Source organism: Hippoglossus hippoglossus, chromosome 4 (assembly GCF_009819705.1).
Source record: "Hippoglossus hippoglossus isolate fHipHip1 chromosome 4, fHipHip1.pri, whole genome shotgun sequence".
Taxonomy (NCBI): Eukaryota; Metazoa; Chordata; class Actinopteri; order Pleuronectiformes; family Pleuronectidae; genus Hippoglossus; species Hippoglossus hippoglossus.
This window is the reverse complement of record NC_047154.1, coordinates 10,170,687-10,194,817: the sequence shown is the minus strand read 5'-3', so window position 1 is coordinate 10,194,817 and position 24,131 is coordinate 10,170,687. Positions and strand designations below refer to the sequence as shown.

Sequence of the window (24,131 nt, the reverse complement as noted above, 5' to 3'; positions counted from 1 at the left end):
TTAGTAGACACCCCCAGTTCCTCGGTGTGTTAAAAGATCATCATTACATTTGTCCAAGTCTAACTTCTGCCAGGGTTTCCTTCAGATCCAAAGACACCAAGAAATACCCCATTAGCCCTTTTAACCCCCCCCCCCCAACCTTTAATCCGAGCACTTCACAAGTCACCACTGCTATTGACAATCTTGCATCAATTTCATGGGGCCTCAAATCGTGACTGACACACAACCTTTCTACACTGTCAGATCAGAGTAATATTTCGGCCTTTTATATGGATCGATTGGCCAGTTTGGGGGCGCAGAGGGGAGGAGCGGCTGAGCACACAAAAGGTCAACTGTAGCGCTAAATCATTTGAAGATTCTTAATGAAGGGAGTGTGGCAGACACACCTGCTGGTTTCAATATTGGGCTGCAGAAGAGCGGTATTAGTGTAATAGAGGGATGGATGGGTACAGATGGTAGAAGAGTGAGGTCAAAACAGAAAGAGGACAGAATGAGGGGCAATTGTGCCAAAACGCAACATTTTCTTTGAAGAACACTTTCCCCAAGGGTCAATATCAACTACGGCCAAGCATAGCTCTTATCTCAAATCATTGTAAATTGTAGACCTTTTAACCTTAACTGTGGGAAGTAGCACCAAGGTTACACACATGTATTGTAGCAGAGAGGACAACCGGGGGGGGGGGGGGGATTTAAGTATTTATGTCAGGCACAACAAGGATGCTTCGCCTCAAGTGACTTTGGACATTTGTAAAACACTGATTGAAGGAATCTGCTACAAAGCCATTCACTCAATAAGTAGAATTTGATTCTTCACATGTCTGTTAGGTTCATATATTCACCAGCCACAAAATATATGGATCCTCTGAAATCATACAAATGTGTAATGAAGCAGCTAGAATGCCAAAAAGAAAAAAAGAAAGCATGCAATTAGAGGAGCTCAGTAGGTATCGATGTTAACACCAGTTGTTGTCGCTAATGAACGTGGCCTACTGAGAAATCTGAAATAATAATGAACATCCCTCATGCACTTGAATAGGATTTTAAAGCCATTGTTGATTGTCTGTCTCTAAATATATATTGAATATTAAATGATAACATTCCAGCAAGTCGCTTAAATCCTTGAGACTGTTGACTCACTGTTGACTCACTGTTAGTGTTAAAGGATCTTGCAGTATAACTCTCACTTCTGTCTCTCCTCTGATTTTATCTTCATTCCCTCTCACCCCCCTCAGGGTGCTTCCTCCAGCTTGGTGGTCAAGTTTGCCGACACAGACAAGGAGCGCACCATCAGACGTATGCAGCAGATGGTTGGGCAGTTTGGCATCTTCAACCCAGCCATCGCCCTCCCCTTCAGCACCTACAGCTCTTACGCACATGCGGTGAGTTGGAAATGGCACAGGTAGCACAGACAGAAGAACTTAAACAGATTAAGGTTGATTAGGCTTCTATGGCATTCATGTACATATACAACAGGTGATTAGATATGCAGTAGACACAATTAAGAATAGAATAACAATTAGAATAAGAAACCACTCCAAGGGTTTCTGGATTACTGTTTATTAATTTTTTTAAATTTTTTTTTATCAAAGTTGTTCAAGCTGCTGCTATATTTTTTTATATTTACAATTAATCAAATGGCCATACATTCATGAAAGATGTTGCTTAATACTACATTATCATTCAACAGCCTCACGGTCTTACAGCTCATTGTTTTGGTTTCATGAGTCACTAAATTATAGACATACAAAGTTAGCGACTAGCTGGTGAACTTAGTGACTCATTTAACAACTGAAGAGCCAGTCTTCTCTCTCAGTAGTTGGTGGAAATCAAACCACAGAGGATACTAGACTTCATTTATCAGTCGCCAGAATCACAATCGTAATTTTGCTCCAGATACAAATCTAAAGTTTACCAAACTAAAAGTTAATAATATGATACCTTTGTTTTTACACCTTGTTTCTCATCCCAACAACCTTACCAACAAAAAAGTCAGCAAAGCTGTGTAGAATAGAAAATGTCCAACTTGGGAGCCGTGGAAACAAACATCCAACTCATGGACTGCACTAATGTAAAAATGTAAATGTATGCCAACATGTTTTTTTGAAGTGTAATCCTCAATGAGCTGATCAGTGATCAGTGTTGCAGTGGGGCAGCTCGTGTGTCAGAACTCACATCACACGTGGGATTAACACACACATTTTTATACCTGAGCTTTGATCTGATTTGGTCCAAATAAGCATCAGATAATTAAATGTGATATCTGCCTCTGAAACCTGCAGTTTAAAACTTTTCCAGTTATTATTCCAGTGCACACTAACTTTTTACGGGCAAATCTTTTCCCTCGACATGTAATAGGTAGATATTATCATAAGTGAAAATGAGCTTTTCCAAACTATCATCAGCAGCACTCTGTACTCCTCTGCTCTTAAGCAGCGCTGCCATGCCATTACACTCGCTCAACTCATAGGCACACACACATTTACAGTAGTTAGCATGTACCCTCCAACCCCTTCATCAGCTTCCCACTGCCCTCCCGCCCCCGCCTACTGTACCCCCTCCCCCCCAGGGCATGGCACCATACACACAGCAGACCCCCGGCTTTTTGATGAGTTCAGACAGCCTATGCAGCCACTCTCACCATTGGCCCACCCCCCTTTGCCCTCTATCGCACTGATTCTCTACCCTCCCCCTCCTACCCCCTGGGCCCATGAGATGTTTAAGGGGCCACAGTTGACTCAGTACTCCACGGGCAACGTATTTGCACACCAACTTTCTTCTTCCCCACTGAGGCAGAGCACACACATGTGGAAGAAATCCACACACACGTGCACAACCCACTCGAAAGCAGGAAAAAACTGAATTTAAGAAAAGCTTTCCATCCAGCGTGGAGATAAAAACCTGGGCCTCTGTCACGACACACTGCATAAATACACATAAACCGTATTTATAGTATTTATTTGCACAGACAGAGGAGCACAAATATATTTTTTTCCCATCTTCTTATTTGGGTGTAAAAGTTATACGTTTTTTCTGCTCCTAAATGTCAGGATTAATTGTTGACGTTAGCGAGGTCTGGGGGGCTTATCCTTTTCCCTCATTTTCATATCACAGCCATGGGACCCAGTGTGCAATGTGCAAATTGACCATCCCAGAGTAATTGTGAGGCCATCTCTTGTGCTCTCTACAGTAAAACTCCCACCTTCATTACCATTCATGAAATGCAGCCCTTTTGCAGGAAATGTGGAGAAATGCAAATGTTTAAGGGTGTCGGAGGCAGTGGTGGTCTGCGGGGAGACCATTGTGCCCCGCTCAGGTTGGCCATGACTCTTATTTACTGTGGCAGAGACCCGTGTCGGCTCATACAGACGCGCACAAGAGCGTACACACTCGCACACATGGCGCGCAGCAAATATTCTCCCTCTCTCTCTCTCTCTCTCTCTCTCTCTCTCTCTCTCTCTCTCTCTCTCTCTCTCGCTCTCTCTCTTTCTCCCTTCTGTCTGTCTTATATACACATATAATATGACAAAGAGCAAGATGATGCTAGGAAATTGAGTTCCGAGTGAAAGTAACAAGGGCACAGGGGATACTTCAACATTAGAGAGAATCAATTACCATTAAATCTAGAGGAGAAATTGTATGTGGTTTCTCGACACAAAGATTATACTGCATGAATGATGTTAGTGAAGGTGAAATTTTCCTTGCATTAGTGTTATGAATCACAGACACTATGGATGCCATGTACCTGGATATAATGAATTCTGCAAAATAAAGCAAGCAACTCTGAGGCAACCTTGGAGATAAACTCGCTCCAACTTTTGATAAAGTAATGAGAGCACAAGAGGCAGTAATGGATTATCAGCAAGGGTCTTGTTTTCGTATCTAGCAAAAGACTTATTTAATGATCCAAAACAGTAGTTTGGTCCACTAGATACGTAATAATGTGGAATAAATGGAATTATTAGTTATCTTTAATGTGGGTGTCCAGCTTGTGCAGTGGTTCTGATTACGCTCCAGTCATTGGCACTGGCTGCATGCACATGGTGCGCCGCCTTGATTCCCCTGTAGCCACCAGGAATGTGCTGAAGTGATACTATGAATGTTTCTGTACGGCAAGATAAACTACACATATTCCCCCAAGACGAAAAAACCTGCAGTGACAGAAAAAGGACTTTATCTCCAAAGACACACTACATGTTCGCCTACTCTTCATATCCACCGGCCAAGAGAAGAGGAGGTGGCATGGTATAGAATACAGACTTGGGGAGAGATGGTGTATATATAGCTATATCCAGAGAGTACAGTAAATGGTAAATTCAAAGAGCTACCTCTCCACCACAGCAGTGGATAGGATTATAGAGTTGAGCTGACAGCCAGTAAATTGGATTTTAGGAGAAGGAGGGGGGCTATGAACACAAATTGGAGGGGTGCAACACTGACAACATATGCCAAAAATGAGAAATGTGCCATTTTCGCGATAGACACAGACACTGGTGTGCTCTGACAGCATACATCCTATTTGCAAAAAGGTGATTTCATAAAACACAAGCCGGAGGAGAGCGAGCGAGCGTGATTCCATGTTTCATTCCGGTGTTAGTGGTGAGTGATAATACTGTAGCTCTCCCATGAATCGCTGAATGCCAAGTAATAAACCCAGATTTTATTACCTTTCAGATTTCCTCTTTAAGACACAAACATTGTATTTGTGCACGGTTAGATTTGATTCAAGGCACTTCTCCTCTCTCCGTGTGAAGACAGCCATTTTGGCTTTGCTTGGTGTCTCTAAGTTGGAGGACCTACATGCTGTGTCAGAGTGAGAGAAGTTTATCCAGTGCTGTGCCCCTGTTGCCTCCCTAAAAGATGCTGTAGGCTGCATGCAAGATGGATAAATGAGAGGAGAGAAAATGGTTTAACTCGGCGCTAATAGTGACAGTGTGTGGGTGGATGAGAGCGAAGATGATGACTGTAAACTCACATTAGGAAACATCTCCCCCTGTTGGAGGCACTCACATTTGAAATGGAGCCTTTTGCAACACAGCCCACATGAGAAATGATGTGAACAGATTACTGCATCATTTGGCTGTACAGTAAACTGCACGCACGCACACATGCTCACTGGTACTCTTGACTGCCCCTGCATGTGTCTATACATTCTTCCATTCTTACATGAACACACTTTCAATAGAGATGAAAAATCTTTAAATGTTTGCGTGGAAATACAACCTGCTATAGCGTGGAGGGGGGTTACAAATGAGGCCCCTCTGTTTTAATTTTTCATTCTTTTAGTTCACCTCAGTGACCTACTCTCTCTCTCTCTCTCTCTCTCTCTCTCTCTCCCTCTCCCTCTCCCTCTCCCTCTCCCTCTCCCTCTCCCTCCCTAAAGCCGTCCCCGGCTGGTTGGGCTATAAGGGGTCACATGTGACAGAGCTGAGAGTCAGCGAGTCACAGAGCAGCGCTACAGAGATAATTGCCATGTGATAAAGAGGTGATTGCCTGCTGGCACCAGGGGAGAGTAATGCCATCAGGTTGCAATAAAAAAGCAGATGTCTGACACTAAATGAATGCTACTGGAGCCCGGGCAACTTTCTTTTGCTCCCTTTCATCTCGCGCTCTACTCTTTTGTCCCCCCTTGTTTTTTTGTCTGGCTTTTTCTTCCCTCTCCTCTTTCTTTTTCAAGAGGAAGCAGAAAAGGTTGCGTCTGTGATGATGACGACTCAGCTGAGCTCATTCTCCACAAGAGACATTTGCTATCTGCTTGGTAGTGCATAAATAAAGAAGTGGGAATGGCTTTTGAATGTAATGCCTTTGAAATTTTGAAAAAGAAGAGGAGAGCATATATATGTACGACAAGTAAAATGGAATGACTTTGAATATCTGCGTCAACATAACTACTCGGCTTTTTGTTCTTTATTTATTTTTTATCAGAGCCAGTTTGCATTAACCACTGCATTCCAACATAATTACATGCTTGAGTTCCCAATTTGCAGCATTTTAATTTGGAACGAAGCATCAGCGGATGCCAGAGTTGTTATCCATGACAATCTGGCGGGTGGCATTAAGGTTTGCATTATAGAAGACATGCATTGGGAGAGAGGCAGCTATTCTGAAGTCACTAGGATACACTTCCACCCCATAAATATGCAAGGCCACAATGAATAGACTGCAGGCTTATTAGAATGAAGTCCTCATTGAAAGGAAGGAGCAGAGGCCTAGAAAAGACAAAAACACAATGAGTGGTGTGACAGTGTATTTACTCTCTAACACCAGCACAGTCCAACCCTTCATCCTGAAGTCCAGCCCTATTCACATCTTAATAAGGGGGCAGTCACAGCATCGCCAAAGCAAGGGAGCCCCAGGTCCTTTAGACCCCTTTGTTTGTTTTTATGTCATTGCCTTTGTTTGGTTTCCTGTTTCCTCGCTGTCTGTCGCAGCTATGCCCCCTTAAAGGCTCAATTCATCTTATGTGGAAGGGAATGGATGATCCCCATTTGTCACGTTGATAAAATTATGCAAATGAAAAAAGGCGTTAATAGATAGCAGTGGTGAGGCATGTGGCTAATGGATGAGATGCCAGTGTTGGGCACTCCACAGCGGGACAGTCGCTTTCAGGTTACCTGACAGGGCCACTGAGCGAAAATAATTGGCTTTTTCGTTGCAGGGTCGCCATGCAAATGCAAGCAGAGTGGTGTTCTATACGGCCACTGTCTCACAGTATCGTCATTAGCATTAGTGCCCGTGGCAGAGGAGTTAGATTTCTGCTTATATAAGTCAGTCTCTGGCCGTGGCCGTCAGCAGCTCCCCTGACACAGAGCAGCTATGCAGGTCTACATGGCTGATGGGCAGCTACACTGCCAGCGAGAGATTATTGATTCCCCAAATAAACCCATTGGTTCACCAGCTGCAAAAAGCCATTGTACAATGATGGATTTTCTTTTGAATTAGGCATTCAGCAGGAGGTTTGCACAGGGATAATTTAAGCTGAGTGCAGAAACTCAAATAGTCTCCGTCGCTCTCCATGCTTGTTGTGCGTGTGAATGTGTGTGAGTGCAGTGCTGTGCAGCGGTGCATGGGGCCATGTCTTATGCATATGAATAAACACTGTGGGCTGCATTTGATGGAAAATTCTCACTTCACGATAAGTAGAAATGCAGAGTGAATGAAAGCCTATTGATTTTATCTCTTTGTGGGACTGTCCAATCGGTGGCTGCCACTGAAATCTTTCTGACTCACAACATACTGTATTAGCAACATGGCTTTGAATTAGAATTGCCAGCTTTAAAAAATATTGTTTTAATAGCTCAGTGTCTGGTTTTAGGGTCATTTCATCACAGATTGGAGCTCTTCAGTACTCACAGATAACAATGTTGTTTGGTAAAATAATGTCTCTAAAACTGCTTTTCCGTCAGGGCAAAGACTGTGGTCATGTGACGATGTTCCAACCCCAAATGTATTCAGTTTGCTAAATGCCGTCTATTTTGGCAAAAGTAGCCTAGAGACAGGCCTAGTGGTTTTCCAGCTGAATAATAAAACAAAGCAAATTTTAAACGCTTGGATGAACGCTAGGCTACGAGCGCCAATCATTACAAATACATCAGAAAAATTAAAAATGAGTCCTGGGAAAAACAGAAGAGAGTGGGAGACAACTGTGGCATTTCTATACAGCCCAACAGAATGTTGTGAAGTTTGACAATTGCAAGGAAAAAGCATTTCAACTCTATTGAAAAGTTTGCCTGTTCCCTAAGCACGAAGATAATGTGCACATGTCAGTGTCTTGATTTGTATGAGCCCAACAGACAGCTATTAAATTGTTTCTGTAGCCGGTGACAAGCTTCCAGCAGCGAGAATAGACAGATTCACTAAACATAGGTTGACAGGCTTCTTTTTTCTCCCCTTTCTTTTATTCTGCTCTACTTTCTATGTACTTCCCATGCACTATCCATCCATCAACCTCAACATACATCCCTCCCTCTGTTCTACCCTTGCTACATTTCCCTCTCTTCTCTCGCTCCCCATCTCTCGTCTTGGTGCGACTCCTTCCCAACGTACTATATTTTCCATTACCATCTGTCCTCCCCTCACCTCTTTTCGCACCCCGCTCCCCCTCCTGCTCTCTCTCGCACCCACATCGCACCCCTCTCTCCTCCACCAACCGCTCCGTGTCCCTCTTCTTTAGCTCATGCAGCAGCAGGCAGCCATCATGGCAGCAAGCCACGGAGGTTACCTCACGCCCAGCGTGGCTTTTCCCGCCACGCAGATCCACCAGATGGGGGCGCTCAACATCAACAGCCTCCCACCCACTTCCATGACCTCGGTGTCGGGTGATTTTCATCAAGCCCTGGGTGAGCCCACACTTTCATTCCCTTTGCTCCTCCCCTTTGTGCGTGCGTGTTTTGTGTGTGTATTATTGTTTGCAAGGAGCAAGGTCTTGGTTGTATTAATCTCTTACTGTAAGTGTGTAGATTTTATGTGTGTATTTGTACGTTCCAGTAATTTTCCTGTAGGGGGTCAAATTCTGTTTTTGATTATGTCTGCATTAATATTTGAATAGTGCAAGCTATAATGTTTGTGTGTGTGTTGGTGTGTGGGTGTCTGCGTGTGTGTGTGAGCTGCAGCAAGGCCAAAAGAAAGAGTGCCTGCTTACTGGTAATCCAAAATTATTCCACTGGAGAAAAAGAGACTAAGATGAAAAAATACATTCAGTGGGATTTGCATGTTTATGTTGTTTGTGCATGCCGAAAATATTTGGGGATCGCGTCGGAGTCAAATGAGGAATATCAATAAGTAAGTTCACAGATAAGGCAATAATTTCCCCCTAGTATTTTGACCTTGTGCTTTGAAGCACTTGCGCATGATCTGCATGCGGTTGGTTTTGTTTTCCATAACAAACACCTCCTATGCAGATACATTACAGAGAAAAGAGAAAGACTTTGAAATACCTACCCACTGCATAACATTTGCTTACTCAGCAGTGCTTCATTTTCCTTGAGACAGAGGAAAACTTCAAGATTCTCCACTCAACAAAAGCATGAGCCGAAATAAATAATACAGTATCCAAGTCTTTGTTGTGCTCCGCTCACCTACTTTGTCTACACTGCAGTATTGAGTTTTTAAGGTGATGACTTTGGTAACTTTAGACCAATCAGTGTGTGGGAGAGAGAGGGAGAGAACCGCCATCAGTGTAACAAGGCCTATTCTAAAATTTCTTTCTAGCCGTCGCAGGAAACCAGCATCTTGCTGCTAACTCGGATTCTCTCTGCGTTGTGGTTTCTTTGGGGAAGAAAACAATATCTTAAGTTGGTATTCTGTTCACTTCTCCATCCGTAGGACAGTTTTATGGTAAAATGCCTTTTCGGCCCTGTCTAACCGCTGAATTCAAATATACAGAACAGATAACCAACCCTTATTAACGTTTTAATCAAGCATGTCTCAACCTGAAGCCAAATATGGATGTAAAACACACCAGTGGACTCGCGTGCTGTACGTGTTCAATGTAAAATTCTCAACATAGGGCAATACATCAAGAGAAGAATCATTTGTCACATATTCACAGTGATGTTTTCAGCGCAAAGTGTGCACTTTTGGGAGAGCATAATCAATCAGACAGTGATTAAAAGAGGAGCTCAGTCTTGCTGAGAAGCTCTTATTTTGACGGGTGAAGCACTGACGGCAAGGCAATTCACGTCTTTGTGTTCAGCATGCACACCTGTATTTTGCAACACAATAGTGCTGATGAAAGATAGTGCAACTGTTCTGCAAGGGACTCGATCTATGTGTGTGTGAGAGAGTCCTGTCCTCCAGTCTTATTGCATTGTTTGCTCTGCCTGTTTATCTATTCTAAACTGTTCTCGAAAGCCAAAATCAGTGAAAGTAAATATTTCAGGATTTTGAATATTTTGCTCAAGCTAAACAAAAGAACTTGTGCGGGGAAATTTAAGGCAATTTCACATCAGTTGGCAACGCATACAGCCCTGGCTTAGGCATGGAAAAATATGTTTACGCCTGTGATTCGGAGACAGAAAGAGGAAATAGAGAAGGGAGCGTCTGTGAGCCTGTGAATCTGATGTGTGTGAAATGGTGCCATTTATCTGCTTTCGGACATGATTACCTTTTATTATTGAATGTAATATATTATTAATCCTTGAGAGAAAGCATGGCTTCCGTGAATTTTCAAGGACTGTCATAAATATGAAATGTTTTATTTCCCATTTCTTCATTCATTAATTTGACTGTAGCTGCCAGCAGCTGCAGGAGTGCTAGTCTGGCTTGCTGCTTTGGTATACACAGATATTTTCTCTCTCCTTCACACTTGTGGCTATAACTTATTTAGAGTTCATTGAAGGAATACATAACATTACTGGCAAGGCTGTCTGTATAAGTAGGCCAAGAGACTCTGACACTACTGAGAGACTGTAGGATGTCTACCACGAATCAGTGGAATAATTCATTGTAATATCAGAATCTGTTTTTAGGGTGTGGGAGCAGAATGCTTCTCTGCTCCGACAGAGGTTTAATTTATGCATTAAGTTATCTCATCAAACAAATTAGATCTCAAAACAAATCTTTGAATTCTGAAATTTTGCAGCTGCATCAAAAGAATAAAATAAAAGGAAGAAAGGCCAATGTCCCCTTTCCCAAAACAAGAGCGTTTAGCCACTGATAGCTGCACTACCGCCTTCCCAAATTACACATGGTGCTCTGCATTAACATAAACCTCCAATCACAGGTTAATAGATGAAAGAACCTTCCTATCCTGAGGTAAACGTGTGACATTAATCTTTTATTTGAACGATCAGTATAACCTCTGCAGCATAAAGACTTGTTTGTGACAGCGAGCTGAGGTACAGAGGTTTGGAGGTTAAGGGTGTTACTCTGAAAACAATGAGACATCCATTTGATCAACAGATGCAAAGCATTTAAGCTTGATGGTGCATAAGCCGTTTGCCAGATGGTTCAGCTGATTAGAGCATGTATCCTTACAATGATGCATGATGATGCTTTTTGAAAATAATGTTCACCAGGTGCCGCTCCCTGAGCGCTGCTGAGGAAATAAAAGTTGAACAAAACAAGGGAGAGAGAGGGAGAGACAGACTATCAGAAAGAGAGAGAGACAGAGGGATAAAGAGGGTGAGAAAGCAGAGGGAGGGAGAAACGGAAAGAGATCAGCAGATCCCGCTGAGTGTGTGTGGTGAGGAACACGGCGTGTCAAAGATGCTTTGTTAGGATTTGAGAAGTGTGTAATCAAAGCCACTCTAATGTTCTGTTGCTCGGTGCTACTCTTCACTAAAGATGTACACGCAAAAGCACATATTACAAAAAATACACTGCAGACGCTCCACATCCAGAGACAACCCACTCACAGACACATGGATGTGTTTTAACATCCTCGCTGGAGGCGAATGATTGATGTGGAAGACTTCCATGGTGACAAACGCCATGAAACTAATGAGCTGTTCGACATAGTGATCTCTCTCAGTATGTGCACCTGTCCCCCATGGATGACGCGTCATACATGTTATACACACACTGTGTATTTAATGTCTAATTCTACAACAAACACATGTTGAAGGCTGATTTCCAGCACAGTGTCACATCCAAGTTACTTGAATGAAAACACAGCTCTGTAGTGTCTTGAGAGCCAGATGAAACACCTGTGTGTTTTAATGGATGGTGTGACCTCCAGCTTACAGCTCATTTCTAACTGCCGTTTCTTTAAGACTCGACTCCTCCCAAAATGAATTTTACAATAGATTTATCTTCAAGGGCAAAGATATCAACTTTGAGACATGTCCTGTTGCACAAAGAGCCATTGTCTCTCAGATATCAAATCCCCCTCTTTCAGTTTAAATGAGGCCTATTGCATCAGAATCTCTACAAATCCCAGGAGAGGAAAGGAGCAGCTCTGTGACAATGAAAGGTATCCTCTCCCTGCTGTGTGCAAGCTACTGTCAGAGAGTACAGCTGCAGCCCTCGATCGGACCAAATCTGGTCCGTGTGAGCAAAACTGAGGTCTGCATGAGCAGCACAGGCTCATCCATCTGCTCTGTGCAGGGATGTGAAAGTCAGAAACACTGGTGTGGTCAGTGCATTGCATGTACATTGGCCTCAGGAGTGGAGCAGACAGCACGAGACCATGTGGAAAGTGGCTGTATTTATATTGTGGAACTTTCACATAAAATGCGATGTATTTTTTATTTAAATAGATGAAGATTTTCGTTGTGTTGTCTCTCCCTCACACATTTCTGGGAGAGGCTCTTCCGCACTGTAACAGGAGTTAAGAGGAAACTTTTGTCCAATGAAATCTTGAGATTGGAAGGAGACGAAGCGATAGGCTAGTAGAGCCTGGCATATGGTGGAGGGAACATAGCTTGGAGGTCTACTATTGGGTTCGCATCAAGAGAAAACCTTAACAGCAGGGAAAACAAGCACTGTCCTGATCCACTCCAACAGCTTTTAGGGTTTGCTTCTGAATATTGTGAAGCAGGTGAGTATTGATGGGCACACAGAGATACTGCAGACGTGTGCTTTATAGATTGTGGCTCAAGTCAGTGTGGTTGCATGTTTAGAACCTGAGCAGTTTGCAGATCCTAGAGACTATCACTGACTTTATATGTTAATTGTAATAATAATATTTCTCCATTTGCCCTGGTAACTTAACACTAAATCCAGGGATGTAACTTGGCTGTACAGAGTTGTATCATTAGCAAACAACTACATTCTCACAAACATTACCAAGGTCATCAGTCGAGATGATAAGTAGCAGGGGTGGATCTAGGGGCGTGGTCAGAGGAGGAACTGGCCTCAGCTGAAATTTGATTCCCCCCGCTCGCTAACAATACTAACAATAAATAAGACAATCTGATAAGACTCTTTATTTTCTATGCTTTTGTTGAGTAGGACACAATGTGCTTGAACAAGGTATAATTTTCAAAATATATTCAAGGATGTGTTGCTTTACTCAAACCTAAAGTAAACAGTAAAAGGTAATGTGCATGTTACTGAATCAGGATTTGTGCATGGATGTTGGACATATAGATCTGCCCCTGATGAATAGATGTTCAATTTAAGATTAATTAAGGCACCCATTCTACTCTAATTATGCATTGAATTTGATAAAATTACAGTTAAGATAACTTCAAGCTACGTTATCCATGTAGGACACCAGCTTCAGGTTTCAGGGACTTTAAGTAGAAGGACCTTATAGCTCCCACAAGATCCTCTATCTAAAACAGAATAAAATTTGCATTGATCACTTATAAAATTGCACTTTGATGAGCATTTGAATGTTTAGAAATGTGAGTGGCACAAAGTGAAGCGAAGCACATTTTAAAGTCGCATACATTTTTTTGTGTCACATTTTATTTGCTCAAACGTTCGAATATTTATCGGTAATCTAAGGGACAGATTTCAAAGTGGCACCTTTTTTTTAGATATATATTCAACTGGCTTTTGAAAAAGCTTCCCTTCCCATATTCACATTTATTATTCATCATTTCACAAGCAGACAGACATTTTCTCTGAGTCGAAATGCATGACATTTTAAATCAGTTAGATGAAAGCATCTGTTTGGACTGCTTATTACTTGCTCCAGCGAAAGACAGTCCTTGTGCTCGTAATGACTGCACTCACCAGTATGGGTATAGCATTCCTCCTTGATTTGAATATATAATTAGCATAATAAATACTTCTGTCGCATGTGAAGACTTCTTTGGCGAAGGCAATCATCGCAAGAAGCAAATCAACAGTTTTCCCCCCTCTAAGAAGCATCCTGCGAGAATATCAATGTAATTTTCCTTGCATAACATAAACATATGTGACACACACATATGCATATTATTTAGCATTGGTGACTTCTTTTTTTTATAGTAATAAGAGCTGAGAAGTGATAGTTAAGTGCTCGCTGTATAGAATATCTAATCCGCTGTCCTGTAGCTTCATACTCAGCCACGGCAGAGTGAGGAACAACATGTCATTATTACAGGCCCAATACACACAGTGCAGGCTGACAGCCTCATGTATATCGGCACTGTTGTGTGTGCATTGTAAACAGGCTATGAATACAATTTCCCACAATGCAAGAACTATATGTCCACTGAGGTATAAAATGAAAATGTCTTGTTATTTTCTAGTTCAGGATAGTAGGAAATACTTCCCCATCTCAATTGAGGAGAATTTTCAGGGGTCTGCTCGTGTCGGATATTGGGCCATTGTGGCAGCGAGGATAAAGATGATGACTGGGCCACATAAACTTCTTCCTCATGTAATCATTGTTTTATTGGGCATGGTGTTGCTTATTGTCTCTTCCTTGTATGGTGACCCCATTCTTTGACCCCGCACATGTATAACGCAGCTGCTGTGATCATTTTCAGCATTCGCTTTAGTTAAGTCATTTGGTGTGAAATGTTTCAGAGCAATGTTTGTTTTTATTACACTTATGATTCTTATGCTTATCCCCTGCTGTGACATTTCCAGCGTGATAACCCAACATGAATCGGTGGTCCCAGTCTGTTACCAGCGTCACGTGTTCTCCTCTTCCACAGATGTCATGTCCAACTGCTGACCCCAGAACTTTTGTAATTCCATGTACGGGGTCTGCACAACCACCTGCTACTACCTCCGCTACTCCTACCACCGCTATAACGGCTACACATACGTAGACACACACTCCCACAGCACTGCTAAGCCTCGGAAAATGAATTTGCCTGATGATGGAGAGGGTGCATTATCTGGCGGTACAGTAGAGTGTGTGTGGCCCAAGCAGACTAGCTGTCTCTAGTCCTCAGAATAGGAGCGGCAGTCTCCTGGGTCCTGGTAGGAGAATGGGCTGAAGCTGCAGTCTAATTCATCACAGCTCCGCAGGAAACAAGCAATCGTGGGGAGGATTCAAAAAAAAAAAAAAGAAAGAAAAAAGGAAACCAGTGCAAAAGACACAACAGCTCTCATTGGACCCGGGCAATTCCCCCGTTCACCGCAGCAGTCGGCCTGACTGTCAGCTTCCTCATAACGTAAACGCTGAGGCAGGGAGAGGACGAGGGGAAGAGAGAGGTGAGGAGAGGAGAGGAGCATTCCCTTATGGATATGTAGGAGGTATTACTCAGTGGTGGGAGTGGTGATGTGCAGCATATTTACTGTTATATTAGCATACATTTCAGCACACGTTATGGGTATATACTGGGTGGGATTGTTTACCCTATCTGGACCACCTCTCACAGGGGGTTCTTTACCGAGGTGCCAGATTGTGGGGATATGGTGTGCCGGAGGGTTTCCGTGACAACCTGGGCTTTCTGTCCAATCAGGGCGAGGGTTTCCAGATTGAGAGGTGGTCCTCAGGGGAGCTGTACTTCAACAAGCTTGGATGCTTTGCCACGGAGCAGCCGTTTTAGAGAGACCATCACGCAGTGAGACTCTGCTCAAAATGGGTACTTTGACGTTCCCGGCATAATTGGAAACACTTTCGAAAGGAGGGTCCTTTTAAAATGCATTGAACAAGAGAGGACAGGGAGCATCCAATTTCGATTCCACTCATGAACCTTCCTGCTGCTGCCTTTCAGGCGTGTACCATGTATGTTATGACCCACCCATTTGTCAAACTGCCAACTGTTGTTATTTTGTCTTTTTATGATGTATAAAAGTAAGAGGCATCTTTGTGTTTTTGCTACCTGCTCATTGAAGCAAATCTCCATCTGTAATCCCCTGCTATCTAGTCCAGATCTTCTATTTTTTTCCCCTCCCTCTCAGAAGTTGCATAGTGGTTTCATCATCTTGAGCAGTGGGAGCCAGCAGGGTATCGCACAAACACTACAGACAGGCTCATTTTTCACAGGTTGACTTCCCAGCTATCCTGCAGGATGTGTCACAGCAAATGGCAGATATGTGACAGACTCGCGTCACAGCCGTGTCCTTGCATTAGAGAGGAGATGCATGGTAGCTTCAGGTCACGAGCCTTGTGCGTGCGTTGTATTTTATCTGCTTGTGCGAGTGTGTGTGTGCAAGTCTTTAGTTTCTGTATGCAGTGGGAAAGCATTTCAATGTGGACACTTTGTCTATGTCTGAACACATTACAACAGCATCATGTAGAGCCACGCAGATGGAACCCTCCTGATCCGGTAACAGCAGACCTTTTTTTTTTTTTGCCCCTGCAGGCCTCAGTTCTCCACCAGCCAACATCAACACCTCCGCCGTGCCCAGCCTCGTCTCGCCCCTCGTCAACGGATTCACCGGCATCCCCCATCAGCCCAACGGACATCCTGCCGTGGAGACCATGTACACCAATGGCCTGCCGCCCTACTCCACCCAGAGCCCCACCGCTGCGGACACCCTCCAGCAAGCCTTCACCGGAGTACAGCAATACACAGGTGAGAGGCAGGAACACTCTGTGCACTATATCGTATTGTGCTGTTAATGCTACATTTACAGTGTGAGACTGTAGATAATGTTGGACACTGCCCTTAGACCATAACATCACAGTGACTTTGATTACATGTTGTGTTTGTGTGATCGACCTCAAGCATCCTTGACACCGTTCTCTGTGGGATCGCTGCTTTAACACACCCCCCCCCCCCCCCTTGATTCTCCCTCCCTCCTTGTCTCTCTCCCTCTCGCCACCTCTACGCAGCGATCTACCCGACCACCACACTGACTCCCATTGGCCAGACAATGCCCCAACCACCCCAGGTCATCCAGCAGCAGCAGCAGAGAGAAGGTGAGGGTGAGAGAACATTATTACTTTTGCACTTCATACATCTCATCCTGTGTAATGGATATATAAAGAAGATGAGTATGACGGACCAATATTGCCTCTACATTGAACACCCACCTCATTCTGTGAAATACATACATAAAGGATGTGAGGCTGAGAGAGGACTATTACTTTAACGCCATACACATCTCATTCTCTCTAATAGATAAATAAAGTGGAGCGGCTGAGAGAACAGTATTACTGAATGCACTTCACATCTCATTTTAGGCCATAAAGCATAAGGATGAAAGAATAATGTTATTACAACATAATGTATATACAGTATGTATCTTGAAATTAGGTTATACATTATCTGCAATTGCCCACGCTTCTTTTCATAAGCAGTAATAAAAGCTTGTATTATCAAATTATTAGCTGACAGAAAATAGCAGTGTAACCCATATAGATAAAATTAATAAATAATATTTTATAACTAGAATGTCACTCAATAGAGTTCATACCTCTGCCAAGGCCCACATTTAAATTCACTAGATGGAGATTTTTATTTAGATCTGCCCCAAATTGTACAAACTCATAAATATCAGTACCCTTAACATGTCAGATTTTTTTCATCAAGAGCCATGAATTATTCTCTGGGAAATAAATGAAATATTGAAAAACGCACAATTTTAAAGAAAGTGAGAAAAAAAATTCCTGGATCCGCCCCCTGATCCTGATCTGCACCAAATGTCATTGGGTTGCTCTGTGGGTCATGTCCCATCCATCCACAAAATGTAATGGAATTCAGTTGAGTAGATTTTGTTTAATCCTGCTAACAAACAAACAAACACAGATGACAAATAACCTCCTTGATGGAGGTAACTACAATGGCACTCAGTAGAACGTGTAACTCCACCATTTTCTTTTCATCAACAATTTTCATGAAATCAGTGAAATTGTTAAAAAACGCTCACAAAAAAAAACCGTGGATCTGCCCCCTGATCTGCATCCGCACCAAAATGTAATGGTTTCTTTCCTGACCCACACCTCATCCTTCCACCAAGTTTTGTAGTAATCTGACCTGTAGTTTTTGCATAATCCTGCTAAATATCAAAGAAACGAACAAAAGAGGAAAAAAACATATCGTCCTTGGCCGAGATAATGACAATGTATTTTATATATGTATTAATATATGTTTGTGTATTTCCAAAATAAATGTAGAAAAAGTAAATGTCAGAAAGGAGATGTGGAAGTATGATTGAAGGCCATATATGAAACAATGAAGCTTTTAGTTTTGCGCATCATTCACATAGAAGATGTCACCATTGGGTCAGGGGGGGCGATGGACAAATAAATGTATTCTTATTTTAAAAAGACATTCATATCCACATTTAATCAGAATATCTGGCTAAATGTAAATAGAAACCTTAAATTCATTGTGAATATCCACACAGTGACTGCAAGTAAAAACATTTCTATTCATTCTTGTGTGTTCAAGAACAGTAATGTTTTATCACTGACAATGTCTCAGACATCCTGGAAATTAATTAAATTAATTAATTTAATATCTCTCTCTCTCTCTCTCTCTCTCTCTCTCTCTCTCTCTCTCTCTCTCTCTCTCTCTCTCTCTCTCTCTCTCTCTCTCTCTGTGTGTCTGTTCTCAGGTCCCGAGGGTTGTAACCTGTTCATCTACCACCTGCCACAAGAGTTTGGAGACAATGAACTCATGCAGATGTTTTTGCCCTTCGGCTCTGTCATCTCCTCTAAGGTCTTCATGGATAGGGCAACCAACCAGAGCAAGTGTTTCGGTGTGTTATCCTCTAACTTTCTAACTGACTTTTACGACTTCTGAACATTTTCACTGAATTTGTACTCGAAAATGCTTCTAAATATTTTTTTCTTAGTGTATACACGTTCTTCCTTGTGTTTTTTTTTGCATTTCACATAAAGATAAAATGATGGCAGGTCCAGGTGCACAAGTCTCTAGAGAGACACACGGGAAAATCAGCAATGTGCCTGTGTATATTTTACATATAATTGAACTACAAGAGATCAGACTGAGACTGCAAAAACTATTTTTGTGTGCGTGTGTGTGTGTGTGTGTGTGTGTGTGTGTGTGTGTGTGTGTGTGTGTGTGTGTGTGTGTGTGTGTGTGTGTGTGTGTGTGTGTGTGTGTGTGTGTGTGTGTGTGTGTGTGTGTGTGTGTGTGTGTGTGTGTCAGAGCCCTGACTGACTGACCTGAATTTGCATCTTGATGACAGTTGTGTTTTGGTATCAGCACCGCGGAAAAAAATATGCTGAGTACATTGTAGCCAAACTCGCCATGATGCAGTCGATCACAGTCCGTGTCCTTGTTTCTGTTTGGCAGCTGTGTGACCTGGAAACCTTGAGGTGCTGTATCAGCATCAACATTACCGTTCTGTAACCCCAATATCTGTCAATACCCTCACTGCGGAGGCTGATTTACACACCGCCACACTGCCCTGTCCCATTTAGCTCTGTCAGCCTCCACACACCAGGAAGCTGCAGGGCTTATAGAAAGTTTGAGCAAGCAGGCAGGGACGTCAGGGGGAAAGGAAGGCAAAGGACAATTATGGATCAGCATTTGTTTTCACTTCAGGGAACCACAGAACCCTGGGCAGAATTGATCGCTGATCCTGAATCCCTGGGGGGACTTAATAACATATAAATTCATGAAAGAAAAGCTATTTGCAGTATTGACTTATACACTATGCATTTACAACATAATGTTCAGCCTGGGGAAGGAGGTAGTACACTGGTGTAATTAATCTAGAAAAGAGGAAGAGAGGATAAACTTGGATTGATGGTGTGCAAAAGACTGGGAATCACAGAGAAAGAGAGGAAGCACACTTGTAATGTGTGACAGGACTGAGCTGAGGGCTTAGAGCTGTAAGCTTGCATCACCTCTCCATCTCATCTCTGCTCCCCAGCTCGAATGTGTTAACCCGATGGTGGGTTAGGAGGTCACCTCCTTTTCCCTGCCTCTGTACTTTCTTCAGACTTCCGCTCAGCCCCTCTCCAAGCCGCCCAGGCTTCACCCTAATGGGCCGACTCCGAGCCAAGCAGGCCAGCCAGACATCTCCCCCAGGTGGCTGTGGACGTGGAGAGACTCATGTTTTTCTGCTTTTCGTGGGTCATCGACTTTTCCTAATGACACCACAGACACAGGGGAGCGCATCAAGCGGAGACACACTCCACTGCAGTTTCTGGTCACTGGATTCTCGAGGCTTTATTTTTACACATGATGGAAACAGGATGTTCAGCATAGGTTTGGGGAGGGGTGTATTTTGGGGAAATGCTCTGAGGGGTTTTCGTGTCTTCAACAGACTTGTCTCCTCACGATGAACTGTGTTTGCTCTTGTTTTGCTTGAACTACTTTCATTCATTTATGTATATTGAGCTTCCTACGGGTTTAAAAAAGATATCCTGATGAGGATATGAATAAAACAAAGAGCAGATATTTAGAGGGATGACGTGGTCACTACACTGGTTGGTCTGTGCTATCAAGCACTTTTACAGAAAGCACCTGCAAAAGAGAACCAGTCAAATTTAACAATTACAGATGTTGAAAGATTAAAAATGTTCTCTCTGCTTTTATCAATAAATATCCTATTTCCTTCTGTCTATTCATTACAAAAGCAGCATTTAACTAGAATGAATTGGGTTTTATTCCTGCTTTAAAATCTCATCTGTCTTACCTTTAAGATTCAGCGTCTGTTTTTCTCTTCCTCTCAGAGGGATCACAGAGCCGTTTGATATTACATCTCTTCCAGACAAAAGCTGTCAGCCAGGAGACAGCGTTCAGACAGTGATGCTTTTAGACAGTAACCTCCTCACACTTGTTGCACTCAGAGTCCCACCATCCTCTGTTATTTTAGCTGGAACTTAATGAGAGGGTGTGCAGCAAGAAGCAGAAATCCATTTCTAACACTTTTGTTTACACGGTGGACAAAACTGAATGCTTTTAACCAACAAACTGGAAAGATTTGTTTTTAAAACAAATTTAAAGCAACTTGTCACAGGCTCTGAGAATTCTCTACAGCGCAGCCTGTCTCAACAGCGCCATCTAGATTCCTTCAGGAGACAGACATGTAGGCCATGATGATCAAAACCTATTTTGCAAAAAATTTTATCTTTTAATAATTAAATAAATTGTCACTTTAGTCATAATTTGGATACTCAAAATTACCTTATACTCATTAAAGTGAATTATTTTGTGTCTCTTCACAGGTTTCGTGAGCTTCGACAACCCTGCTAGTGCACAGGCAGCTATTCAAGCGATGAATGGCTTTCAGATCGGGATGAAGAGGTTGAAAGTTCAGCTAAAGAGACCGAAGGATGCCAGCCGCCCTTACTGACACAGCCTACCTTCAGTATTCATTGCAGCAGCACAGGTGAGTGTCAGTACAGCATCACTGCTTCAGGATTTGGTTCCTCAGCTGGTTTAAAGAGTGTCTGTTGACTTTCCCTGTCGTGTTGAAGGCCAGACTTTGTACTTTCCACTTGATGGCCTGAGGAGCTACAGCTTTTACCTCTGCCAGAGAGGTCGTTTATTGGTTTGTTTGTTTGTTTAGAAGCAGGGTTACACAACAAGTACTAAATTGATTTTCACCGAAGTTGGAGCATGGGCCAGAGAGGAGGCCGTTAAAGTTTGATGTGGATCCAGAGCCAGAATTCTTTTTAATCACTTTCCTATCTCATTGAGAAATATTTTTTCACTGGAAATACAGTCTGGATATGAATGTCTGACATATTAATGATCGTGTGGCCTTGACAATCCAGACACTTTTTTTCCTTCATTATATAAAATTTATTACAACTTTAGATATATGTGGTTGTGATAGTAGATAGAAAACACAAGGAAATACTGCAGATCTCAAAAATGGGATCATGCGAACTATATATAATTTTCAAATCAATTAAAAGTCCACCAAAATATTCACATTTATTGTCATCTTATTATCTTCATCTGTCATAGATGCACTCTTCCTAGTGCTGTGCTAGTCTTAGATACTGCAACTACTAAATATCCTGTGTGATAAGTAAATATAAAGATAAAACCCCCTAAGGTTGTCCGGAGCTGTAGAGTCTGCAGACACTATAGAAGCTATAAGAGTTGATTTCATATGCAGCACAGCAGGCATATTAATTATGGGAAAATCTGTCATGGTGGTGATTGACAAAGATTGATTGTTGTGCCAGTGTGGGTTAGCTCTCTCCAGACCATTACGCTGTTCTAATAGAGCCATATTGAACTATCCAAAGTTTAAAGACATGGATCTGTGCAATGACAGTTTAATGAGCAGTGAGATCTGAAATTGCCTTTTTTCTTTCTCTTTCGCAGGTTTTAGAGGACACGTGAAGATGTCTCGGAGGAGTTAAACTTTTTTTCCTTTGACAGCAAAATATGTTTTAAAAAAAATCAACACATACGGAATTTTTGAAGACATATCAGCATTTACTTATGAAGATATAGGTTACGGCAGAAAAAGAAGACGTGAAAAGAGGAGGAGGTGGCGCTTCGCCGGGGGACTTTACAGTAACAGATGGCACAGTGCAAGAATGACGAAAAGAAAAAAAAACACTGAAAAAAGATGTAATGAGACTGAACAACAGAACTTTTTTCTTGTTGAGACTTGAATTGTTAATTAAGCAACAAACTAACAAACAAAAAAGCAGCAACAACAAATAGATTTCTATATACATATTATATACACATATATCTAAGGAAAGAGGCGCTTGTGGCTTTTACTGTACTGGACAAATGAGGGTTAAAACTTGAAGATCAAGAAAAACAGTGGAAAAAAGAAGCTGTTCTATACGTCCACTGGCAGACTTTCTTTCTCTTTCCCTCTTTCTCTTATTCTCTCACTGTCTCTCTCAGCAAGCGCAGAACTATGACTCTTGGAGGTCACTGAGGTTTCCATTAGCAACAGTAGAACTGCAAATCTTTCACCCCTAAGGGACCAAAGGACCAAACATTTTTATTGTTCTGAACAGTATTATATAGTATTAATGATACTAATACTACAAACTACTAATAATAATATTAAAAAGTTAACTTAAGAAGAAATACTAGCTTCAGGTTGAAAAAAAAAGAGGAAATGGTTTTTTTGTTTCGTTTCCTTTTGCATTTATAGCTCCTGGGTTTGAGAATATTAAAGCAAAACAGAAAAAAGTATAAAAAATAAAGCTATACTATTTTAGTGGCGTAGAATATGTGGGTTAGAAATTGTTTCGGGCATGTTCAGGTACGTTCCACTCATCGCTCCATCCACATCACAGCATTTCATCTCGGAGGTGTGATCTGTCGGTGTTATTGTGTCAGAGGAAGGAGGAGGAAGTAGTCCTGCAGTGCCAAAAGCGACACAATAACAGCCCCCCTCAAAGTAAACATGTAACGCTGCCCCCTCTGTTTCCCCCGTCGGCACATCGCAATCCCATAATAGAAACAAGAGTCGTTCGGTGTCGTCATTAAAACCTTGATATTACAGATAATCTGACCGTAAAGCACTGTGGTAAAAGTACCACCCGGCTGAGCTGGATACGTTGCAGTAAAATGGCACAGCATCTGTAACTGCTTAATAAAATATACAAATGAGGCTGACAGCAGTTGTAAAAAATTTTCATCGGCGTGTCACAGTGGTCCCTGCCAGGTCGTGCCCTCTCCCGCTGCCAAGCTCCTCCAGCTGCTCTCAGCAGGCGAGAGCAGCGTCCCCTCCTCTCTCTCTCTCTCTCTCTCGCTTTCTCCACCCCCCCCCCACCCCCCACCCCCCCCCCCAAGTGCCAGCATATCTCTCTTAATAGGGCCCGAGAGCTCACCCACAGCATAATTAGGATAATGATGATATTGATCAGATGGGGAGCAGCACCACAGGGCAAGAGATGCACAATCAATTACACATTGGCATTTTGAATGAATTGACTGAGTGACAGAGTTCATTCTTCTCTCTGTGTGGTTGGATGGGAGTCTCTCTCGCTCTCTCTCTCTCTCTCTCTTTCTCTCTCTCTCTGTCATGCATAGTCTCAGTGGGGGACCCCAGACCTGACAGTGGCGTCAGGGCCCGTGGGACACGTCGACGGGTCTTAAATCTACGTCATTATCACACAGAGACAAAAAGGTTCAGAGGTTTACAAGGCTCAGACAGAAACTGTATATATTTGTTTAGAATAGATTGTACAAGTTCTTCAGTGAGGAGCAGCTGTACTTTTTCCCCCCCAAAGGGTATAATAGCACAGTAAGAGCTTGTACATGGTGAGGAACAGCCTGGCATTACCAGCCTTAGGAGGTCAAATTAAGAACAAAATGATCCATCAATTAGACAGCGGCAGGCCTGTAAGTGTAGCTGCTACAGCTGCTGCTGCTTCAACACGACAGCTCACCATTAGCACCGATCACACATGGCGGCTGTACAGCGTGGTCACGACACATCACGCC

At 42.6% G+C, this 24,131-nt stretch overlaps 1 protein-coding gene across 9 annotated transcripts in view; it reads left to right on the top strand.

Moving 5' to 3' along the window:
- celf5a (cugbp, Elav-like family member 5a) overlaps positions 1-23,316 on the top strand; it is a 188,704-nt gene extending 165,388 nt beyond the window's left edge. For 4 of the 9 annotated variants that reach the window (XM_034582899.1, XM_034582895.1, XM_034582894.1 and 1 more), the window contains exons 6-12: positions 1,233-1,379; positions 8,171-8,336; positions 16,137-16,349; positions 16,610-16,702; positions 18,337-18,480; positions 20,924-21,087; positions 22,038-23,316. In XM_034582899.1, the coding sequence (XP_034438790.1) occupies positions 1,233-1,379; positions 8,171-8,336; positions 16,137-16,349; positions 16,610-16,702; positions 18,337-18,480; positions 20,924-21,051 (891 nt within the window). In that variant the 3' untranslated portion in view covers positions 21,052-21,087; positions 22,038-23,316. The remainder of the gene's footprint in view (positions 1-1,232; positions 1,380-8,170; positions 8,337-16,136; positions 16,350-16,609; positions 16,703-18,336; positions 18,481-20,923; positions 21,088-22,037) is intronic. The other 5 variants (XM_034582902.1, XM_034582901.1, XM_034582896.1 and 2 more) reach the window with 2 other exon arrangements.
- Positions 23,317-24,131: the final 815 nt, after the last annotated feature.